The sequence below is a fragment of the Salvelinus namaycush genome, chromosome 28 (genome assembly GCF_016432855.1).
Source record: "Salvelinus namaycush isolate Seneca chromosome 28, SaNama_1.0, whole genome shotgun sequence".
Lineage (NCBI taxonomy): Eukaryota > Metazoa > Chordata > Actinopteri > Salmoniformes > Salmonidae > Salvelinus > Salvelinus namaycush.
In genome coordinates, this window is record NC_052334.1 from 40,084,774 (window position 1) to 40,100,807 (window position 16,034).

Genomic DNA, 16,034 nt, shown 5'->3' on the forward strand with positions numbered 1-16,034 from the left:
AAACTATAAGTACATGAAAAGCAGCAAGAATGTCAGTCTTTGGAAAAGTTGACAACATACATGGACGGTATGTCCCCTGAAATGGAAATGCATAGCTTTGGATGTTTGTGGAAAATGGGTTATGCTATCGCTGTATGTCTCCTCAAAGGGACAACTCATATGTCATATTCATTTCTATTTACATCAAATATTTACAGCATAATTCATCAGAATCGCTCTGTTATAAAATATATACTACAGTAAAAAGTCATAAGATGGTTAAATTGTATTTACAAAGGCAGTGACTGGCATCGGTATAAAGCTCTTGGTCTGAAGTCGGTTCGATGGTTGAACTGATGGTGGGTGTAGCTTGTCTTCTTTGGCCCCATTGGTCTTTGCCCTCTTGGGCTAGCCAATAGAGTCTCTCACAGAGTAGTGCTTAAAAAGTTGAAATCGGCAGGCAGTTTGATTGGCCACGCTTTGCAATGGGGTGGGCCCGAACATCAAAAATGTCCGCCCCCTCTCTTCATAACTCCATGAGAGTGACCTGGAACTGACCGCACATGATTTCAGAGATCTCTATGAGGAATGCTGAGTGGTTGCTGTAGTGTTCAATGATGTTGTCATCCATGTTGACGAAAATCCTGAAAAACAAAACAGACAAATAACAGATTCATGTCTTGTAGGGGGGAAACCTTTACGTAAAATACCAGTTTTCTGCTGTCTGGCTGATACATTTTGTAGTCACGAAACAAAAGAGTGAGAAGCCTACAATTCCCTCAACGCTGCAGACAATTAAATCAGGCCAGACTCCTTTTCCCATAGGGCAATCTGTCTTTACGGTAAGTAAAGCTCTGTTGATAATCAAGCGAACTGCCTGCTCACGCTACCCGGAGGGAAGGGACTGATTGAAGACTATAAGCGAAATGAGACATAACCTGTTGGGTTCTCCATTCAAACCTCAGGGCAAACTCAACTTCAGTCAAAGTTATTAAAGCCTTTCAGACAGTGTGACAGAATAACCATACAACATTCTAGGTGACAGTGATCTACTCCATCAAGTCAGCTTCAACAGATTACTGCCTCGGAGCACGTTAGTTACACATCTTCATTGGTATGAATGCTTGTGTGAAGACACATACAGCAGGCCTACTTTACTACTAGTGGTAGATCTGAAGCTTAGGGAAATGTCAGCTATTCAGTAAAAATAAATACCTTCAATGTACACTATAAAATTAGAATAGTACAGATTTTTTCCCCCAAAGACTATGGTGGCGTCCAAATACGCCACGTTCTAAATAGAAGGCATTTTAGTTATGCGAAAAGAGTATGTTTTATAGTATGTGAAATGTCTAAAAATCGAGTATGGTTTAAAGGTGCAATATGCACAAACAGTTCTGCCATTTTCTGGTTGCTAAAATTCAAATAGTTAATGTGACAAAACAAGCAAGTGTAGAGAATCATTGTACCATCTAAAGTGCTGGGAAATATTTTTTCAACAACCAAAAATATTGTATTTTCAGCTTTTTGAAGCTGGTGTACAAAACCAAATGTAAAAGATGCAAAAACTAAACTTAATAACGGGAACCATAGAAATATCGCACATAGAACAGATCTACCACTTAGACTTGGTTTCAATGAGAATGACAGATCTATATACCTCACATTTCTATGTGAATTTGATCAGGTTGCCCAAAAAGTTACATATTGCAGATTTAAATGCCAGGATGCTATACTCATTACTGGTTTTCATCTAGTAGAACTTGCTGCACACTATTAAGGAAAATAATTGTCTTTCCAGACTTGTGTGTGTTTGATAAAGACCTTAGATAATGAAATAAGCGGACGCGCTGTGACCAAATGAACGAATGGCGGGAATCAACGCAATTGCACATTAGATGACAGGTTCTCAGGATGGGTGAGCCTAGTATGTTGATATTTGTTGATAACTGCATTCGTTTTTACTAAACAGTACGTTCTAAATAGTATGTAGTACAATGAGTACATAGTATGACATTTTAGTAAATATTTGGCAAGACCGATTTCGGACACGGCCTAAGGCTCAAGCATTGAAAACAAAATGGCCACCATTATTTAATTTCATGGTTGACATGCTGCCAATAGGGAGACCAGCTCTTCTTCAAAGGCTAGTCCTATTTAATGTCAACCACCTGGCCTCCACATTGTTGCTCAATAAGGCGCCACCCTCTTTTCACTCTCTGAAGTAAATAGACCAGAACACTTCTTGGTGTAGCTATGGGATGGGTAGATCAGATTAGAGGAACATAAATACTGTAAAGTAAAAGAATAGGGTGACTCATCCAGCCTAGTTTTAAAATCTTTCCGTCCTGTGTTTTTTGGAAGAGCTGCAATTATCACATTCCAGAAGACAGAGCTAGCTAGCTCACCTAGCCGGTCTGTCAACTTTAGTTGCCTTCCTTACTGAGGAAAGACCAAAATTCAACCAAAATTCAACTTAGATTCAACCTAGTTGACAAGTTTTGCTTGTCAACAATCAAGTTATCAAGATATGTAACTTTCAAAATACAGAAATCATCCCGTATGATGCATTTTGCAGCATTATACAGGGATGATTTCACTATTTTGAAAGTTATATACGCTACATGACTAAAAGTATGTGGACACCTGCTCGTCGAACATCTCATTCCAAAATTATAGGCATTAATATGGAGTCGGTCCCCCCTTTGCTGCTATAATAGCCTCCACTCTTCTGGGAAGGCTGTCCTCTAGATGCCGGAACATTGCTGCGGGGACTTGCTTCCATTCAACCACAAGAGCATCAGTGAGGTCGGGCACTGATGTTGGGCTATTAGGTCTGGCTCGGAGTCGGTGTTCCTATTCATCCCAAAGGTGTTCGATGGGGTTGAGGTCAGGGTTCTGTGCAGGCCCGTCAAGTTCTTCCACACCAGTCTCGACAAACCATTTCTCTATGGACCTCACTTTGTGCACGTGGTCATTGTCATGCTGAAACAGGAAATCGATTTCCTCAAACTGTTACCAAAGTTTAAAGCACAAAATCGTCTAGAATGTCATTGTATGCTTTAGCATTAAGATTTCACCAGCAGCATACCACCTTGCATACCACTGCTGGCTTGCTTCTGAAGCTAAGCAGGGTTGGTCCTGGTCAGTCCCTGGATGGGAGTCCAGATGCTGCTGGAAGTGGTGTTGGAGGGCCAGTAGGAGGCACTCTTTCCTCTGGTCTAAAAAATATCCCAATACCCCAGGGCAGTGATTGGGGACACTGCCCTGTGTATGGTGCTGTCTTTTGGATGGGACGTTAAATGGGTGTCCTGACTCTCTGAGGTCATTAAAGATCCCATGGCACTTATCGTAAGAGTAGGGATGTTAACCCCGGTGTCCTGGCTAAGATCCCAATCTGTCCCTCAAACCATCACGGTCCCCTAATAATCCCCAGTTTACAATTGGCTCATTCATCCCTCTCCCCTGTAACTATTCCCCAGGTTGTTGCTTTTACTTACCTGGTAAAATAACAGATTTTTAAAAATCCTTTCACTGGAACTAAGGTGTGTAGCCCAAACAATGAAAAACAGCTCCAGGTCATTATCCTCCTACTGAACTTTACAGGTGGCACTATGCAGTCGGGCAGGTAGCGTTCTCCTGGCATCCGCCAAACCCAGATTTGTCCATCAGACTGCCAGATGGTGAGGTGTAATTTATCCCTCTAGAGAACGCGTTTCCAATGGCGGCGAGCTTTACACCACTCAAGCTGACGCGTGGAATTACGCATGGTGATCTTAGGCTGCTCGGCTATGGAAACCCATTTCATGAAGCTCCCGAAGAACAGTTCTTGTGCTGATGTCGCTTCCAGAGGCAGTTGGGAACTCGGTACTGAGGTGTTGCAACCGAGGACAGGCAATTTTTACGCGCTTCGGCAGTCCCGTACTGTGAGCTTGTGCGGCCTAGCAATTCGCGGCTGAACCGTTGTTGCTCGTAGACGTTTCCACTTCCCAATAACAGCACTTACAGTTGACCGAGGAAGCTCTAGCAGGGCAGAAATTTGATTAACTGACTTGTTGGAAATCTGGCATCCTATGACGGTGCCACGTTGAAAGTCACTGAGCTCTTCAGTAAGGCCATTCTACTGCCAATGTTTGTCTATGGAGATTGTATGGCTGTGTGCTCGATTTTATACACTTGTCAGCAACAGGTGTGAATGAAATAGCCAAATCCACTAATTTGAAGGGGTGTCCACATACTTTTGTATATATAGTGCATCTTGAAAACATGATTGCTGACAAGTAACACTTTTTGGAACTATGTCAACAATAGACTCATTCTTTTCGGGGTGGAGTTTTCCTTTAAACAAATCCGAACAATTTCCCTTCAACTCAGTCTTGCTAACGTTACATGCTAATACTATTGGTAATTATGTAGCATAGCTAATGCTGACACTTATTCCTCCTGATGTAAAAAAAAAACAACAACAGGAAAACACAGATCAATGCAGGGCCTCGGTTTAAGAAGTAACTTACCCTCTTTTGCATTTCTTGTAGATGTTCCCGATGGTGTCCTGTTGCATGACGTACTTTTCAGAAATCTGAGAAAGGAACAAGCGAGAGATGAGTGTCACTGTCAACTCCACGGTATCTTCTCCTGGTTGCTGGATGAGATGCTTGGAGGATGACAACAAGGCTGGGTAAGGAAGGAATAAGTATCGTGAATGTACCACCTACCGCTTGTCTTAGGCCTTTCAGGGTTGGGCTGCTGAGCATGAGAGCATCGAACACTTCCTCCGACTCTGTTCTCACGTACAGGAGCACTGCAAAACAAGATAACAGAATACTTCAGGTTGTGTGCGCCAGACAAGGACCACAGCAGTACTTTGTTTTGCATATTGACCACTTATTCTTTGCCTCATACTAGATGTATTGTCTGTACAACAGGTTTGGGTTTGACCAATTCCATTTCAATTCAGGAAGTACACTATTTTCAATTCAAGAATTCTTCTTTACCTCGTTGTTGCTCCTCGCATCTGGCCTGCTTGCTTGGTGGCGGGCTACCATTGCTTTGTTCCAGTCTATCACGGTAAAGTCTCTTCAGTGAGCTCTTCTCAACCTCCTCCAACGTTGTGGGGGGTGCCTACACAGAGAAAAGGAGATAAGTAAAACGATTGGGTACAACTTCTCCATCGAATGTTGTTGCTTCATTTCCCATCCCAGTCATTGTATGGTTGCAACAGTCATGAGTATGAATGCTGTTATCATAAATCTGTAGATGTGCACATGAATGGTGACGCAGATGCAGATAGATAAAAGGTTCCCGACAAAGACGTTCGTCTAACTACCAGAGATGTTTGTTTCACAACCTGCCAGCGAGTCACATTGTATATTATAGGACAGAACATTTCCAGACTCTTTTACGAGTCAAGTTAATGCTAATGTCCCTCCCCTCTAAAGAAGCTGACCTTTTCTAAGAAAGTTATCTAAGACATTTTCTTTGAGAGATGGAATGATTTACGATACTCAAGTCTTGAAACCCCCCCCCCACCTCCAAAATGCAAGGTACCCCCTTCACCTTTAGCCTAAATTAGGTCACATCTCCACCTTACTTTCCTCTCTTAAAGCTGTGAAAATGTATATAATCTATGTACTGTCTAGTAAGTGTGTGTTCATTAACACTAGGGAAATAATGCTGGAAAGGGCTGGAAAGGGGCTGGCATGCAGACCTTACTAGGCAGACTGAGCACACACACACACTCTCCTTCCCCACTCCCTAAATCCCAGACTGTGGGAACTAAAGGCCTGTCAGGACAGCAGCCCTTACCACTTCCACTGGCTTGTGTCAACAACACTGAAAAGGGGGACTTGTGTGTGTGCCAGGTGTGTGTGTGTGTGTCTTTGTCTAAGCCCCCGCAGGTTAATCCGTGTGTCAGTCACACTTGAGTCGAGTTTCGAGTCGAGGAAACTGAACGACCCACCAATTAGATCGTCTGATCTCGGGCGTCTGTCTCTCCTCACTCTCCCTGACACTCTCCCCATCCCAACCCACTTTTCCCACAACATTTTTTCCCACACTATCCCTTTTCCCCCCCTCTGTGTGCCACAGCCTGGAGCTAAAGTCCAGGGATAGCAGGGAACATGACTCAACTCACTGTTGTGGTGGTGAACTCCAAGATCCCTCAATCCCAGAAAAAGAGAGAGAGAGAAAAAGAGAAAGGAAAATAAAGGGGGCGTGGATAAGGGATGGGGGGAACCTACCAAGCCGCAGCGCTGCATGTTGGAGAGGTGCATCTCTGGGATGAAGAGTACAGGGTTGGTGACGTGGTCCTCCAGGGTCTTGAAGAAGGTGCTGCCACTTCCCATTGAGCTGGACACTACTGACTTGTTGGCTGAGGAGGGAGAGGAGAACACTGGGTTAGAATTGGCGTTATAGACTGGCCTAAGATATAAAGGACTGGTTTACCGGGTGCTCTTTAGTTTATGAATAAGGTTTACCTGAGTGTAGGAAACTGGCTCTATGACATTGTAATGCACCACTAGTTATTCTCTTTAAGAAAGAATAGGATGCTATTCAAATGGGGCTAAATCCCCAAATTCTAATTTTGTTAGAAACCCATGGTGTTAAATTACAATCACAGGCTTAAAATACAGGATGTATTTCTTGCTTGGGTTAGTGTCTTGCTCCACTGCTGATCTAGTCAGAGTACATTTTCAATCACGTAATGGAGTTGAGTTGGACTTGGGAAGGCCAAGCTTCATGATAAAAACAAATTGCTGAAAGATACCCAAACTGTAATTAAATTCCTTATTTGCATGTTCTGACACACACCATGATGTATTGGTGGATTATTTGTTGGTGGATGTAGGTTGTCATTATTTTAGTAATAAGAGCCTGAGGTAGACTTACTGTTGTTGCTTGAGTCAATGACTGTCTTGACCCTCCTCTTGCTCCTCTTCCTCTCTTCATCCCTCATCTTCCTCTCTGCACCCTGAGGAAAAAGACAGACGGTCACAACTCTACTCTGACACTTTTACTCCTCATTTAACAAAATGAGTCAGCCGTACAACAGGTGCATTTCTTTGAAAACAAAAAAAATAAAAAATAAATAAATCAATGTTTATGTCATGGATGAGCATAGCTAGCACAGTGGGTAGAGATCTTTACTGACCTTATCGCAGAAGATTTTGATCTGGCAGGCCGCTCTGTGGATAAGGCGGTTGGTGCCGCTGCTGAAATCATATGTGTCGATCTGGAGGTTGAGAGGAAGCCCCTTCACTCCCTTCTGAGAGGAGAAGTCTGTGCTCAGAGAGTTAATGCCAATGTACACCTGGAGGGGAGAGAAGAAGAGGGTTAACAGGATATCAGACAACAGTCGAATTGGAACTTTCTAGAACAGTTGTGCTGCCCTGTAGCACTTTCCTGTCGTCAAATGACCTAGTGGCCTCACGGGTGAAATGCTATTCATAATGAATGAACATTATTTTTTAAAAGCCGCAGAAAATACAGTGTATCTTTGTCAAACGGTTTTGCTATATTTCAGTGATCTCTGATGTATGTAAAGTGTAATATTGGGATGCAAACTCAACATTGAATACATTTCAACTCTATATCTGACATGGTGCAGGTGTCTTCTTTTTTGTAGGCCCATAACCATGTGTGGGAAGTGTATATTTTGTTTCACTGTAGATTTGTTTAAGACTACCAAGAAACACTCTGTGTGACCCTGATTTAGCCCACTGCAGTAAAAGGTTAAAGGTCCTTGCACAGCAATTGGAACCTTAAAAATCATTAAAGCATTTTTTAAATTTAACCTTCATTTAACTAAGCAAGTCAGTTAAGAACAAATTCTTATTTACAGTGACGGCCTACGACAAGAGAGACAACACAACACTACATAAAGAGAGACCTAAGACAACAACATAGCAAGGCAGCGACATATGACAACACAGCATGGTAGCAACACAACATAACAACAATATGGTAGCAACACAACATGGTAGCAGCACAAAACATGGTACAAACATTATTGGGCACGAACAACAGCACAAAGGGCAAGAAGTTAGAGACAACAATATGTCACACAAAGCAGCCACAACTGTCAGTAAGAGTGTCCATGATTGAGTCTTTGAATGAAGAGATTGAGATAAAACTGTCCAGTTTGAGTGTTTGTTGCAGCTCGTTCCAGTCGCTAGCTGGGGACCTTTAACAAAATGTGACTGGCAGAACGGGTGTTGTATGTGGAGGATGAGGGCTGCAGTAGATATCTCAGATAGGGGGGAGTGAGGCCTAAAATGGGTTTATAAATAAGCATCAACCAGTGGGTCTTGCGACGGGTATACAGAGATGACCAGTTTACAGAGGAGTATAGAGTGCAGCGATGTTTCCTATAAGGAACATTGGTAGCGTTGACACAATTCGCAATTGTTTTACTAAACAAACGCTAGAAGTCTATGGACACATGGTGTAATGACACCTTTTTGGATTGGAAACCCCCTCCAATGTGGACAAATGTACAGAGGTACAGTATAGCAGAAAAGTCTAGAATGTTTCCACACTGGTCGGGTCTTGGTAAGGTTTTAGGATATGAGAGGCATTGATTTGAACATACTATTGTGATCGGCCAGGAGTGGAAAGGGATGGTTGTGACAACAAGTGCCTTCTGTGTTTATTAAAAGGAGTTTTTCTCTTTTCTCTCTCATTCCTTCCAACCCGTCCTTTCCCTTCTCTCTCTCTCTTTCTCATTCTCATTCCCTCTCCCTCACCTGCAGTGAGTTTTATTGCCCCACCCTTATACCCTGGGGGGCAGTGTGCAGATTGCAGTAAGCACTCTCGACGTGACGCTCTTCCCTTGTGGTGACAGGCGCACCGGGGCAGCCGCATGCCAGGGATTCCTCCCCTCCCAACCCTCAGCGCTCCTTCATCGCCCCATTTCAGCTCAATGGGTAGCGCGGCTATAATAGGGGTGCGCCAAACGTTACGACATCATCTGTGTGTGTGCCAGTGTGCGTGTTTTCCACTGTTGCTTCAGTTTCCTCGCCGCTTTTACCTTAGCTTCCTCATTGGGGTTCCAGATGAAGGATAAAGCGTTGAAGGCCACCTCTTCCACGTGGCTGATGCCACTGAATACCTCTTTGTAGTCCGCTAGAAGATAAATAGAAAGATATTGATTTAGTTCAGAGAAATCTCTGGAACCATTGGAATAGTTATTGTCTTTCGTTGAAGTGGTTATCTGCTCTGAAAAGATACAGGCTTACAAAAAGCAACAGCAAAAACAACAACTGATAAAACAATTCTTCCAGTCGCTGGCATTTGTTGTTGTAGATGTTGACCTATGGCATTTATCCATGACATTCTTCAGAGAAGACAACGGGGAAAGTCTCGTAACTGTCTGTTTCTATACTATACTATCTGTTTGTGTGTAAGACGGTCAACGTTGCGGTGCCATACCGATGTCAATGACTCTCTGCTTAACGGTCGGCTGCCGTGCGTGCCAGTGATTCCAGCACCTCAGCTGAATCTCTGCGCTCTTGTCGTTCTCAAACACCGCCATGACCACCGTCTGGAGAAAGAGAGCCACAAAAAGAGAGAGAGAGAAAGAAGAGAAAATAGGAAAAGAGAGAGCGAGCGAGAGCCATCAGACAAGGTACATTTTGGGTAGGTTATACGTCTTTGTTGGTGCGTCGTCGACTTTGAGAAAGGCACAACTGGGCACGTTTTATTCAGACATCAGACCCGGTTATCATAATTCTAAATCCTCAGTTCTCTCCTGGTATTGTCACCAACTATTAGCAGGGCTTGTGTGTGCTCTCTTTATACTTGACAACAGAGAGGGTTGTCACCCAGGCCGTTGGCACCACACCTCTCCCCCTGTTCTCCTTCTGACTTAGTCACTTAGTCACAAAGAACTCAGGGCCTGACTAACTGGCTAACATGCATTGGGTTTGTCCCCGCCAGATGAAATATGCAATGGCCCGAGTACTGAGCTTGGCGGAACTCCAAACCCGAAATCACTCGTCACAGAAAGAGAGAAAAAGTTTCCCACCCCAATTCACCACGACTTGGTTCAGACAGTCAACAATGTTGAACCGAGATATTTTTTTTTCCCCTCGGGAGATTCCTAAGGAACATACTTTCACTGGGGTTGTGTCAGACAGAACATCCTATGGGTAGAGGAAATGTTCTTGGGTGATGTCATCAAAGCTTGACTCACCTTGACTTTGTTGGAGATCAGGCTGGCTGAGCTGTCCACCCCCTGAAGGGAGATGGGGTAGAACTGGCCCTTGTTGAGGTAAACCATGGGCAGCTCGGACGACTTGTATTGGATGGCTTGAGGGGCTCCCAGAATGAACTGGAAATTGTTCCTGGAGACAGAAAAGAACAGAGAAGAATGTTAATGCACAGCATTATGCTTTGCTATTGGAATTTTACCCCCATTGCTTTATAATTTATACACAGCTCAATTATATGAATTTTCTTTAGCCTAATAAGCATTAGCGATACTGGGCGTACAATAGTTCAGTGTTCAAGCTGACGTGATGACTTCGAAGTTGGTGTTCTAGTTTGATCTGACTCTCGGGGCAAATAGCTACCTGTATCTCTCTGGAGGAGATTTGCTGTAAGAGTCCGAGTAAACTGGGCTGTGCTGCTCGGCAAATGGATCGCTGTAGGGTAGAGTCTGCTTCAGGGCAACAAAGGAAGAAATGTGAGAAGAGGGAATATGAAAAGGACAAAAAGAAGTAGAGAGATGGAGGGAGGGAGGGTAACTAGAAGTGAAGGGGGAGATGAGACATTGCCAGAGATGAAAATGTACAAAGGACAACACCAGTTGTGATATAGACAAAAAAAACAAGATGGCTACTCTTCTTACCTCAGTGGTGGCCTCAGGGAAGGCTGTCTCTGTGGGCCACTTCTGGGAGAGCAAGGAGTTGAAGATGTTGTTGATGACCTGCTTGTCGTAGGTGTCGGCACTGGGGGTGAGAGGGAGAGGGTTTTGGGGGACAGAGGGGGGACAGAGGGGGGACAGCTTGCTGTTCAGCTCCAGCGCCTCCTGGGGGTGGTTGGAGGAAATGTTCTCGGAGAGCAGCTTCATAATGTTGGCTGGCGTCTCCAGGGAGACCAGCTCGGGGGAGGAGCCAATCATAGTCCTGGATTGGGGGGAGGGGGAGGAGTTTAGATACAGGACCAACCCAATTCGCCACCCCTTTGATTGACACTCAATGAAATCAATGGGGTTGTTTGACAAATAGTACTCTCGTGAGAAACACTGATTGTCAATAGTCCTTCCTTCGAATAAACTCCAGCTCTTTTATGCAGTAGCAGATACAGCAGCACACATGCACACAATTACAGACTCAAAATATGTGTCAAAGTCAATAAAACATGAAGAAAGCCAGTTTAGTTCTCAGAGTCCACTAAGCACACAATGCTACTGAAAGTGAACTAAACAGAGCTGGGCAGGAACTGTTTACTGCCTAATCCTGGAATGTTTTCTCTCTTTCTATAAGTTTCTCTGTGGGACTGACTGCTGTGTTTGACGGGACAACAGCGTGCCCCACCGACGGCCATTTTCCAACCCAGACAAAAGAGAGGGTGAGAGAGCGGCAGAGCTGGGGCTGCTTCTCCTCCTTTGTGAGTCAGAGTGTTGTTCGGGGGAGGGAGGAGGATGATGAGAAGGAGGTGTACCACGGCCCATAATCCCTTGGGGCTCTGTTTGACATGGGGATTAGCCACCAGCTCACCCAACTCTAACCTCACCAAAGCCCTGCCCTGCCTCTACCGCTTGACTCCATGTCAATGGGCTTGACTTCATGACATGGGAACTCCTAATACCACCCGGCAACCACTTAAAATCCTTTTATCTGTCCCATAAGCACACCCCTTTAGTGTCTGCCTCTCTCCCTAGATTGACAGGTGGCTATCTCAATCAAGTCCATACTCTTGGTAGTGTTAATAATGGCTCAGAAGTCAATCTTACCTCTCTGATGGCTTGTACATACTACTGCCTCGGCTGCATGCAACCATTTTCTGCTCTTTGGGTGTCTGTGAAAGTGAAACAACAACCGTGAGTACTGATACAGCACAATATCTATACATAGGACTCAAACAGGTGGTATAACACACAGACACACAGTTACCTTGCACTGGTCGTATGTGAGTAGGCTGTCTGTGTAGGCCCAGGAGTCCATGATGTAGTTATTGTAGCGCTGGTAGTTGAAGCTCTCGTTCTGAAGGACCTGTCCCAGAGTCCTGCAGCAAACAGACCAGGAGAAACATCACATTCATAAACTTACATTATAGATTTATTACAGATCAAAATGGTAGGCTTCCCATTCAGAATGTGGCATGACAGTGAAGGGTTTAGTAATTCAATTCCTCTTCTTTTTTTAAATTGTAAAATAATATATTAGAAAGGCAACAATGAGCATGTTTTGGCTATAGAAGGGACTGCTTACCTGTGCGTTAGAAATGCAAGGCTTTTACAGTGTGATCATCTGCATGGTAATAACAACCTTAAGTACTGCACATACCTGCCTCTGGAGGGTTTCCATTGCAAAACCACAGATCGTAATAAGATTTGGCTGCAAGTGTCAGAGAAGTTCAACATGCCAGGGGCCAAGAGCTCATGTACACACAAACATGCCTTGTACGACCTCGACGTGATCAAGTTACCTCGGAACTTACATTTACATTTACATTTAAGTCATTTAGCAGACGCTCTTATCCAGAGCGACTTACAAATTGGTGCATTCACCTTATGATAACTTGTATGGTGTTTTTTTGTTTTGTTTGTTTTTTTTTAGGAAAGAAAGAAACAACTTATTTGATTTGAGCCTTTCCCTTCCTGGGAGCATAACGATTTCTAAAGTAAACATTTCAGGACCGGAGCGCTCACCTGGGAGTCCCTGGGTTTCAATACTGCCAAAAGGCCAGAAACAAAACAAGCGATTTAGGGGAAGGATGAGTTAATCCTCAGACCAGGATAAACAGAGAGAAAAGCAGGATTTGTTTTGGGAATTTCCTTGCTACTGGGAATGGGATAAACCTTCTCCTGTAAGTTGTCCTGAAATGGCCAGCATGCAAACAGTGCAGGTTTACCTATGGGCTACCACATCATGTGCTAACAACAGAGGAAGACTCCAGGCATTGACAGCCGACTATGTTCGATTAGGAGAGAGGGAGAATGGAAAGAAAAATACCTAAGTTATTACGATCCAACCCAAACTCTTAATGACTGTCACAATAAGGTATATTAGCATCAAATAAGACCGTGTGATCACCTATACGGCTTATATAATTCCATACAACTGTTTACTAAAATGCTTCATCTCAAAACTGCAACCCACCACTGTTCTAAGATACACCTGTCTCTCCCTGTACGCTCACTCACCTCAGTACACTGTAACACCACATTATATCTCATTAGCTACTCTCCTTTCCCTAAATAATGCTCAATACAGATGTTACAATAGAGAATCCCGGTCTAGAGTTTCACTACTACACTGTTATGTAATTCAACTCATTACACATTGTCATTAACCAGCCCCTCTAAGACATTCGGGGGATACCCGTTTCTCTCTCCCCATTGTGTGTTGTACCCCCTGGGTTAGTGTCAACACGGCTTATGACAGGCCAGTTTAAATCACGAGCCGGCTTAAATTCACAACATAGTGGGGAAAGAGAGAATGTCAAATATAAAATGGAGAAACCTGACACACACGCACACTTTTCTAAAAACACACCTTTCACATGGGGGTCTCATTACACAATGTAAAGAGAGAAAGAGAAGGGGGGCCCCCGAGTGGCTGATTTCTCACCCTCTCGCTGGAAGTCTAAGTGGCTCAAACTACTGTACAACAGAAGATGAATGAACAAGTCAACGCTTGCATAATTTTCGATTCTGGCCCTCAGCAGAAAAGATTAGATGAAAATTATAAAAGGAAGGGAACATGTTGCAGAATCAACAGCAGTTTCAGCCAAAGGCCTTACATCTGGTCATTCTAACCAACCAATACACTTGACTATACGACTGGTTGCATTTCACCTTGGAAGTTAAACCACAAGGCACAAGTCAGATTGGGGCCAGATGAAAAACTAACTCCACTACATCCCCCCCCCCTCTGTTGTTGACTATCTGAAATGTCAACGTGGATGAGCAAGTTTTTAAAACGAAACGACGACAAAAAAAAGAGATCATGCTCATGGGCCCCCAACTCCCTCATCAGGAAACTGGGTCAACTCAACATGAGAATCGAGGGCTGCACCATCCACTCCAACTCCACAGTCAGGAACCTTGGTGTTTTATTTGACCCCACTCTGTCATTTCAACCCCACATCCGGAACATCACCAAAATCAGACTTCTTCCAACTCAACAACACCTCACGACTCAGACCCTCTCTCACTGACCCCATTGTTGAAACCCTCATTCATGCTTTTGTTTTATCACACTTGGATTACTGCAACGCCATTCTCTACAGACTCCCCGCCAAAACCACTGGGCAGACTTCAACATATCAAAATTCAGCTGCACGGGTCCTCACACAAACCAAACCTTGGGGACCACATCACCCTCAACTACACTGGTTCCCGGTTCACATCAGGATCGCATTCAAATTGCTCACGCTCACCTACAAAGCACTTAATGGACTGGCGCCCACATACCTTACTGACCTCCTGCACCCCTTCACTACCACCTGTTCACTGCGCTCCTCTGACACTGGCCTCACCATCCCTCGCGCCAGTCTCCGCTCCATGGGAGACCTGGCTTTTAGCAGTGCAACTCTGGAACTCCCTCCCGCTCCATGTCAGAACCTTGCAATCCATACATAAATTCAAGTCCACACTAAAAGACACAGCTCTTCACACCTGCTAACCCGGATTCTCTGTCGTCTTAGCTCTAATCCTCCATCTAGTTCACTTTCTGTCATCATGTTCAGTGTTCTCCCTGGTGAGTCTGTCATCATGTTTAGTGTTCTCCCTGGTGAGTCTGTCATCATGTTCAGTGTTCTCCCTGGTTAGTCTGTCATCATGTTTAGTGTTCTCCCTGGTGAGTCTGTCATCATGTTCAGTGTTCTCCCTGGTTAGTCTGTCATCATGTTTAGTGTTCTCCCTGGTTAGTCTGTCATCATGTTTAGTGTTCTCCCTGGTGAGTCTGTCATCATGTTCAGTGTTCTCCCTGGTTAGTCTGTCATCATGTTTAGTGTTCTCCCTGGTGAGTCTGTCATCATGTTTAGTGTTCTACCTGGTTAGTCTGTCATCATGTTTAGTGTTCTACCTGGTTAGTCTGTCATCATGTTTAGTGTTCTCCCTGGTGAGTCTGTCATCATGTTTAGTGTTCTCCCTGGTTAGTCTGTCATCATGTTTAGTGTTCTCCCTGGTTAGTCTGTCATCATGTTTAGTGTTCTCCCTGGTGAGTCTGTCATCATGTTTAGTGTTCTCCCTGGTGAGTCTGTCATCATGTTTAGTGTTCTTTTATATACTTACTTATTTTAATGTGTGATTTTAACTATTTTTATCCTGCTGATTTTCTTGTGTATGTAAAGTGACTTTGGGTGTCGTTAAAAGCGTTTAAATAAAATGTATTATTACAATTCCAAACACGTTTCCCTTAAATAACACATTCTGGCATGAAACACCAACTCCAACCCCATAGCATGTCACAGAAAAAAATTGTCAACTTACTCAATCTCTTTGGTCATGACTCCTTTCCAAGACAGTAGATCTCAGGCTTCTTTAGGTAAAGTCTCCTCTAGTGTGTATGTGTTTGTGTGTTCTTTTGAAAGGCTGTCAGTCAGTCTTAGCAGAGAGAAGCAGACTTGTCCCGCTGAGGGAGCTTGTTTGATTCCTGTCCACACCGGCTCCCAACATTTATTTCATGCCGACAGGTAGCTTTCCTCACTCACTCCTGATTGGCCGAGGGCTCTGGAGACAGGTGCCTGATAGGACAGGTGTGGATGGGTTAACTGTTTCAGTGCTGGTGAGAAACCAGATGTGAGTGGTGGGTACTTAGCAGGACAATGCTGGGCAGCGTTTCACGCATCTCATTGAGAGTTAAAGAAAATAGTGAGATTGGCTT

At 44.0% G+C, this 16,034-nt stretch overlaps 1 protein-coding gene across 1 annotated transcript in view; it reads right to left on the reverse strand.

Moving 5' to 3' along the window:
• Nucleotides 1-505: 505 nt before the first annotated feature.
• The window catches only part of LOC120023356 (grainyhead-like protein 3 homolog), a 46,173-nt gene continuing 30,644 nt past the window's right edge, over nt 506-16,034 (reverse strand). The window contains exons 4-18 of the mRNA XM_038967366.1: nt 12,096-12,207; nt 11,936-12,000; nt 10,983-11,105; nt 10,829-10,928; nt 10,551-10,639; nt 10,172-10,328; nt 9,409-9,520; nt 9,008-9,102; nt 7,130-7,288; nt 6,868-6,949; nt 6,219-6,349; nt 4,974-5,100; nt 4,695-4,780; nt 4,494-4,558; nt 506-623 (exon numbers count right to left, since the gene is read on the reverse strand). Of these exons, the coding sequence (XP_038823294.1) occupies nt 506-623; nt 4,494-4,558; nt 4,695-4,780; nt 4,974-5,100; nt 6,219-6,349; nt 6,868-6,949; nt 7,130-7,288; nt 9,008-9,102; nt 9,409-9,520; nt 10,172-10,328; nt 10,551-10,639; nt 10,829-10,928; nt 10,983-11,105; nt 11,936-12,000; nt 12,096-12,207 (1,621 nt within the window). The remainder of the gene's footprint in view (nt 624-4,493; nt 4,559-4,694; nt 4,781-4,973; nt 5,101-6,218; nt 6,350-6,867; nt 6,950-7,129; nt 7,289-9,007; nt 9,103-9,408; nt 9,521-10,171; nt 10,329-10,550; nt 10,640-10,828; nt 10,929-10,982; nt 11,106-11,935; nt 12,001-12,095; nt 12,208-16,034) is intronic.